The 7,621-nt window shown below is 37.7% G+C and overlaps 1 protein-coding gene across 1 annotated transcript; it reads right to left on the bottom strand.

Annotated features, from left to right (window-relative positions):
* Positions 1-636: 636 nt before the first annotated feature.
* Positions 637-5,642, bottom strand: LOC108671952. Its single transcript, XM_018159553.2, has 3 exons — positions 4,404-5,642; positions 3,707-3,927; positions 637-2,158 (listed from the first exon to the last, which is right to left on the bottom strand). Exons 1-3 carry the CDS (start codon positions 5,576-5,578, stop codon positions 2,016-2,018), a joined length of 1,539 nt encoding a protein of 512 aa, XP_018015042.1. The 5' UTR covers positions 5,579-5,642; the 3' UTR covers positions 637-2,015.
* Positions 5,643-7,621: the final 1,979 nt, after the last annotated feature.

Here is a 7,621-nt window from a genome sequence, read left to right as displayed (position 1 = left end):
GAACAGTTTCGAACGCGCAGGTCTCGACCTCCTGTTGGCTGCGGCCCAAAAACATTTCCTAGACCACATAAATCCCTCATTTATCGCCCGGGTTACGTTCCAGATGCGGCCGGTAACTTTATTGTCTTATATGATCTTTAAAGATCTTTAATCCTAATATGTAATGAGTCAAGTAATAAGTTGTTCATTGTTTGTATTTTCATACAATTTTGGATACATTTTTCCGACAAACCTGCCTATCGACATCCTTTAGGAACCCGCGATGAAGTGAAGCCGGGGTAGGTGAAGCGCAACATATAGCGAGGTATTAATTACTGTTTATGTTTTTCACACTGTGTTAGCAGTTCAGTTTTTTAGGACAGAAAATTTATTGTTTACATGCAACAATGAGATAAGACTTGGAATCGAGTATTTGTTTGAATCAACTTCAACATGAAATTTTATTTTCATCCAAAATCTCAATTTAGTATTACAGAAATCCAAAATACGTTGAGTTGAGAATTCAACCCTTATAAATGAATTCCACATTTTCTTAAATTCGTGAAATCATGGATTAGAATAGCCATAATTATGAATTTTCAACAAATAATAACTAAAAAAGTCAGAGCTGATGATGGAAAAATTTATCTTCGGCCTACTTTGCATTTGTTAGAATGACTATTTTTACTTCAAACACGCAGGAAAAAAGTGATAACAATTAATTCTAGGAACGGAAAGGTGAAAGATTTCTTCACATAAAGTTTCGTCAAGATTTGTACTTCTAAAACTGCGAAACTTAAGAAAGTAAAAATACTGCAATTCGAACTAATTGAAGCTATAAGAGATATTGAAATTTCTTCTCGATCCTGATGACGGAATATATTTATTACGCTTAAATTTTCCGATAAAACTTGTGTACCGGTACTCAATTATTATTTTTAATATCGAATAGCAGTGTTTAACTAAATACTAATAAAGCATACCTTTAATTAATTAAAAATAATAAATGGATCTGTTAGTGTTGGCCTATAGATATATGATATGTAGATACAAGTCGGAAGCAAGAAATTTGAAGCAGTTACTGATCTACTGTGGAATAGTGCAAAGTAAATAATACTTTAAGAAAACACTTTGTCTTCTCATTGTGACTAACGTTACAATGCTCGTAGAAACAAATAGTATTGATGATGGTTGGCCAATGGCATATCAGTATAGAAAATACTTCAAACGCCTTGCAAATTTGTTTCTTTCGCTACGTGCATTGTTTCTAAGTTGGACAGCTACGTATAATCGTGTCATGCTTGTTAGCACGAATGAGTAGCCAGAGTTAACGAAATTTAGCTGTCACAAACACTGATGATCTGATTCCTGTCTTGTGTCATTCATTTAACAGTTAGCCTGCCATCAACATATATAACTTTTTATATTTATTTTTCTTTCTTTCAATTCACTTTGTAAATTACTGCGGTATCATGAAATAATGAAACAAACTATTTTCATTCGAATGTCTGATGACGATAATCAATAATAAATTGACACACGGCATATCGGTAGGAGAAAGCAAAAAATTTCCTATTTAGGTCGAGATTGCACGATCCTAACAATAGTCGCGATGAATGTGAATTCTGAAGCTCCTATCAAAGACTTAGATTCTTTGAAGGCGGTAGAGTAGATACGGGCACCCAGTGTTGGTCGGCATAATGTCAGCCGGCAGCAAACTTCAACTTTAATTTCTTCTGCTCATGTCGGCGTTGCCGGGCATGAGCAGGGGTCCAGCCCCCTAAAACGCCTGCGTTGTTGGCCTTGTCAGACAAGATTATTTAATTATAGTCATAGTTGAAATTAAAAACAATTTTAGGACTGATTACAGAAATAAATTTTGAAATAATTAGCTAACTTCCCTCAATCTCGAACATCTCTTGTCTTTGGCATTTTTGTTCCACTCCCAAAACGAGTGCAAACTCAGAATATCAGCCACTAGGAGTTTATAACGTCATCATTATATATTAAAATATATATTATTATCGTTCATATTGTTAAATAGACTCGTGACGTTGCGGCTGTGAGCAGCGAGTGGAGCCTGTGGAGGCAGAGAGCGCCAGTAGAGCAGCGGCCAGCGAGCAGGCACCCATCACGCGGTAGCTGCACAAGAAGCTTCCCGTTGCATCTGTCAGGGCGCCTGCAAACACGTGGACGTCGAGAATATGGTCGAAGTATTATGGTCTTAAATAAGGAAGTAGAGATAGCTTTGTGAATACGGGAGTCGTGTTAGCTGCATGAATGCGGAAATGTTCGGAATTCAATCCGCTATAAAAGCGCTAGCGCCGTAATTAAGGTAAACGTGTTAGCATCCAAAATGCGAAAAATGCGTTAGTGGCGAACATTACTAAAGTGTTAAATGTGGTGAAAATGCGAGTGTCGTACACTCAGGAGAAGTGTTATAAAAGGGACGTGAACACAAGAAAACTGTTGGCGCCTGAATGCGAAGTGAGTTTACGTTTCGTGAATAACAGCGTTGAGTGGATATGAGAGAAGTATACCATACTTGAGAGACAACGTGTGGAGTTTAGTAGTAAGGAAGCTGTTCGCATTTTAACGTGTGAACCGACCATACACGTTCAGACTGTTGTATTTACCGTTAATACGGGTTGTACAAGAGAATTAAGTGGAACCGTTCACGGGATTAAAAAAGTAAATGAAGAATACATTAGGAAACGTGACGCAATGTTAATGCGAGCAACGTTTGCACAACCTTGACATGATTTAAAATGAACAAAATTTATAGTGAATTTATGAAATCTTTTGAGAATAAACAGTTTCTTTTGATCCGAGACTAAATGAACATATGTGAACACGAATCAAAATAGATTTGTTTTGATACGATGAAAAATGGCTAAGATTTGGTGAAAAATTTGTTGTGATTTTTATATCCAATTCAAATGTTAAAACATTAGAACGAGATTGTCTTACCTATTAAAAAATTTAAGATAATGAACTGAAGTTAGTGTGTACTAATGAATTCTGAAAACAATAAGCAGTGACTGCAATAAATATCTTCATGCATCTTACAATTCTTTGCAAAATTCGACGAATTCTTGAAAATTATTCTATGCACTCTAAATTGGGGTCATCTACTCAATTTTTTAAATCCAAATATATGAAAAAATAATCGTCCAATAAGAAGAAGAATTGAAACTTTTGTGACCATTTTATCGACGTGGTTAGAAATTATGGCTTTCAAAAGATCATATTTCAGGATCAATATAAGCGACTGACAAGGAATAGTTTATAAATTGAAATGTAATTGAAAGATAAAAATTATTGACAATTTTTTGTATTGACAAAGACATTATTGTATTGGTATTTCTATTTTCGAAGAAACTTCGCCGCAACTGAAGACATTTCAGAGAATTCGTTGTGCTCAAAAAACAATTGTTATCGTTATTACTACAAATGTTAAATATGAAGTCAATATAAACCTCCAAAACAATTCTGGTTATTTAGTTTTTTTTTAAATTGAGGATATTTAATTTGTTTCAACACTGCCCTTTTTTCATCTTTATAGCTATAAGTCGTCATTAGCGCTCACATTGGTATACTCTGCAGCACATATACGACCATTATCTTGAGCCTACATTTAATTCATTCAATACCATCAATTGTGCAAAGTCAGGTAACAACTCAATGCAATAAACATGATCGATCTTGCACCTGTCCCAGTACGAACCACTGATCTGCGGCGACACGAAATTAGCGACACCCATGAAGATCCTCAGGAATCCGTATGCTGCAGGCAGCCTGTCGCTGCCGTGGGCCTGTGTTAGCATGACAGGCATGAGCACCGACCACGCGACCACCCCTAAGCCGTAGCCGCTCAGCACTGCCGACAAACTCACGGCCGAAGTTGCCACTGGCACGCACAGGATGCAAGCGCCCGTCACGAAACAGCTGTTGGAATAGTTACGTCATGTGCACCGAAAAACACCTAATTTAATAAAACTATTATGATGAAAGTAAAAACAATAAAACTCAATCTAGATGTGTAAATTATGTAGCTTTTAATTATGTAAAAATGTAAGCACAAAAATGACCGGTTGAATGCATGCATGTTCATCTAGAGCTTTTTTTAGATTTTGAACGAGGTTATACATAGTTATGCGTCTCTATGAGAAAGGCGATTGTTGAGTTGCATATTATAGAAAAAATAGGTTAAGAGATCATTAGCAGATTAAAACATTTATCTTAGAAAATTCAATGTCTATTAGCTGATTAAAAGTCTGCCTTCGAAAATATAAGGTCTATGATAAACCTTCGATCAAATATAATTTGTACTCGCTTACTTCAATGAAATATTAATAAAATCACTTGATGAATAGAAGCGCTGTTATAATGCTATGCGTAAAGAACGGTAGATAATAACGAACCTGAAGCTATAAAGGTAGACGGCAGGCACGAGTTTGGTGCGAGTCAGCCAGCTAACTCCCAGGCGACCCACGACGTCCGCAAGTGACGACCCCGCGATGATGGCAGAGACGGTGCCGACGTCGACATCAACACTAATGAAGTATACGTGGAGGTAAAAAAGAGGGTGTGGAACGCTCATCTTGAAGAGAAAGCAAGACAAAGTCATGAGGAACATTTGCCTGGTCTTCGGTACTTCGTAATCGAAACATGTATCGAGATTCTTGTGAAATATGAATCCGTTCAGTTTCGCTGTTGTAGGCGGGGTTGTACCTTGTAAGAATGGATTTTTAAATTCTGTTGCTGTAGTAAGTTCTTGCGAGTAATAATGCAAGTTTTGTTGACTTTTAACAGAGGACACAGGCTCGTTTGTTACCGGGGAAGATAGAACCCCTACACCAATTTCTTTGGTTACGGGTTCAGAATCAACTCTACACGTGTCGCAAGCGTTCGTTCCATTGGTGGCGGTTACTGAATTTACAGATCTCAGTTCAATATTTTCTACTGATGATCGCCTCTCAGAATGAAGGTCTCCATCGAAGACGGCTTCCGCGCCAATATGCATCAAGTCATCACCGCCGACTGAAAGTCGCAATTCTGAGACAGAATGTACGGATGACTCACTGTCCGAACTTATGTCACTAAATTCTTCATTGTTATTGAGCAATTTTCTTGAATTTGAAACATTTGAAGCGTGTATTATTGTGCTAGATGTATTGATCATTTTTCGTTTGTCATATAATGCTGGATCTATCAAATTTTCGAATCCTGCTAGCGCTCCGGCTTCAGAGGCAAATGTTGCGCTTCCTCGCTGTGAAACTACATCTTTCATCTTTGATTTGCTCTTAGGGAGTTCTTTTGACGTAACTGGCTTTTTAATTTCTTGACGCCTTCTCTTAAGTTTAATTTTGTGTTTCCCTTGCACGATGGCATGGACGGAGACAGGTCGGAAACACACGCCTGCCACAACAATATTGAGCATAACAGCGGAGGTGATGAACAACGTTCCTCGTAGGCCGAATTGGTGCAAGAGGTAGTCCACCAGAGGCGGCATGATGAAGCCACCAAATGCATTACCGGAAATACATATTGCGGACGCCAGGGCTCGTCGTTTGTCGAAATATTTGTTTGTGGTCATTATGCTTGGAGTCGTTACAAAGCCTGAGCCCAAACCTGTAATTCGGAAATTCAAGCATTATTGACTATAGTTTATTAAAACGTTCGTTTACACTTTACACACTATCGGAGCTACAGGAAATTTGTTCACAAAACAAAAGTAAGAAATAGTACATTGATTCTAGGTTGGTTTTCAAGGAATTTAAAAGCAAAGAAAACGCCAAGAAAATTCACCATATCGATATTGAAAACGTTTCGGAGTCCAGCTCCATCATCAGTTCGACTAAACTAAAAATGAATAAAATCACTTTAAAAGTCAAAATTCAAAGACAGACATAAAACCTAAACAAGACCTAACATTATATCGAAATAAACAGGACTAGTTATGAACAACTTAGTCCTAGGGGTACGACAAGAATATAAAATCCTAGCGATTTACTATTTCCAGATTATATGAGCTAAACGCATTATTGAGACATGGTTTTCGTTTGAAGATATGTAGAGACTCCAAAATTCTCAAATCCGAGCAGCCAGAAGTGGAACCGAGTATCCTGAAATCACTCTCAGATACAGCCACGTCGCACTGTTCAGCATGGAGGCGCACGGAAGAATGAGGAGGCTTGGCGAGAGGCAAGTTAGAACGATAGCTCCTGCCACGGTGTTCAGAAACCCGGATGTAGAAGTTACGCGACGTCATTCCAACGTACGTAGATGCACAGCGTGCACAACAGAACTCATAGACCAGGTTTGATCGCATCCGAGCAGGAATAACGTCCTTATACCTGAAGAAAGAACCAATTTTGAAATTATTTACCAGTAAAACATGCAAATTTATATTTGGGAAATATTTCAAACACAGCATTTTTAATTCTTTAGACACAGTTTCAGACGCACTACCAAAATAGGGCAATGTGCAATAAATAATTTTCTTACTATCGCATTCAGTCACAGTTTGATAAAAGTCACCAGCTGGTCTATGCTATTGGCAATGAAAATCTTTAAGAATTTGTTTGTTTTATTTAACATGTTTAATGGAAAGTGTTGTCATCATTCGCATTCGAGTAAAAAGGAGGTTCACAATTTCAATATCACAAAAAACTGAATGGAATCATTAGCAAATCGCACTTTAAAGTTTACCACACAATACATAAAAACTGATTTCAACATCTCCGTTTAGACTATATAATTTTTCTTTAAACAAACAGACAACCTTTTTAGCTTCAGAATATTTCAATTGCGCATTTCGTTTCAATAGACCGGGTCTATTGAAACTTTCGTTTCAATAGACCAGGTGCATTGAGATCAAAAAAGTTATTAGTTATTTTCAAACTTGCCGTATTCTACATGTGGCTTACATTGTTTGATGATACATAATATATATCACGGTAAGTTCGATGGATCCTCATCTCACCAATGATGAGCTGCAGGGTTGTCAGCAAGGCAGGTATCCACGATGCATGGTAAGCAGAGGTGTAAGGGTATGCCTGCATGATGGCGACATACAAGACGCTGTAGCTCTTCAAGAAGCCCATGATGCAAGTGTTAACCAAGCATGCAGCAGCAGCCACCACCCAGCCATACCCGCCATCAGGAGCCGTGAACTGTTGGGTCAAGTTTATCAGTAAAAATTCGTCCTATTTTACAGGCAATGATATTTTCCTAACCATGAAAAGTCAATCTAAAAGTTGCCACTGTTAGCTACTCCCGGCTTTTTCACACATTAAAATATGTTAGCATCTATTTTAACGTAAGCGAGATACGGAAACATTTTCTGAGGTTCCATAATATTTAATTTCGTGTTAACAACAATAGCATATTTCAGTAGTTTACTTTTAACGAAGAACATTGATATACTGTCACAGTTTGAAGACGTTTAACATATTTCACTGTCGTCAGTATGTCCTATTTTCACGCAGCTGCTAATACAAAACCAAAATGAATCTCCATCACTCACTCACCACCACCAAGTTTGCTATTGCGGAACGCTCCTGCACGAACAATAAGAGAGTGAACATGTATAATGAACGTGTATGCATCTCTATGCCCTGATGCTCAGCAAAGCCGG

Source organism: Hyalella azteca, unplaced genomic scaffold (genome assembly GCF_000764305.2).
Source record: "Hyalella azteca isolate HAZT.00-mixed unplaced genomic scaffold, Hazt_2.0.2 contig12030, whole genome shotgun sequence".
Taxonomy (NCBI): domain Eukaryota; kingdom Metazoa; phylum Arthropoda; class Malacostraca; order Amphipoda; family Hyalellidae; genus Hyalella; species Hyalella azteca.
The sequence above is the reverse complement of the archived record's forward strand: the minus strand, read 5'-3'. Positions and strand labels throughout refer to the sequence as shown.

Excerpts from the sequence above, each read along its gene's own strand:
- LOC108671952 (XM_018159553.2), bottom strand. The coding sequence starts at position 5,578 with ATGACCACAAACAAATATTTCGACAAACGACGAGCCCTGGCGTCCGCA. Across the intron at positions 3,928-4,403 it reads GTCTACCTTTATAGCTTCAG|CTGTTTCGTGACGGGCGCTT; the intron begins GTTCGTTATTAT and ends CTATTCCAACAG. Across the intron at positions 2,159-3,706 it reads CGTGTCGCCGCAGATCAGTG|GCGCCCTGACAGATGCAACG; the intron begins GTTCGTACTGGG and ends ACGTGTTTGCAG.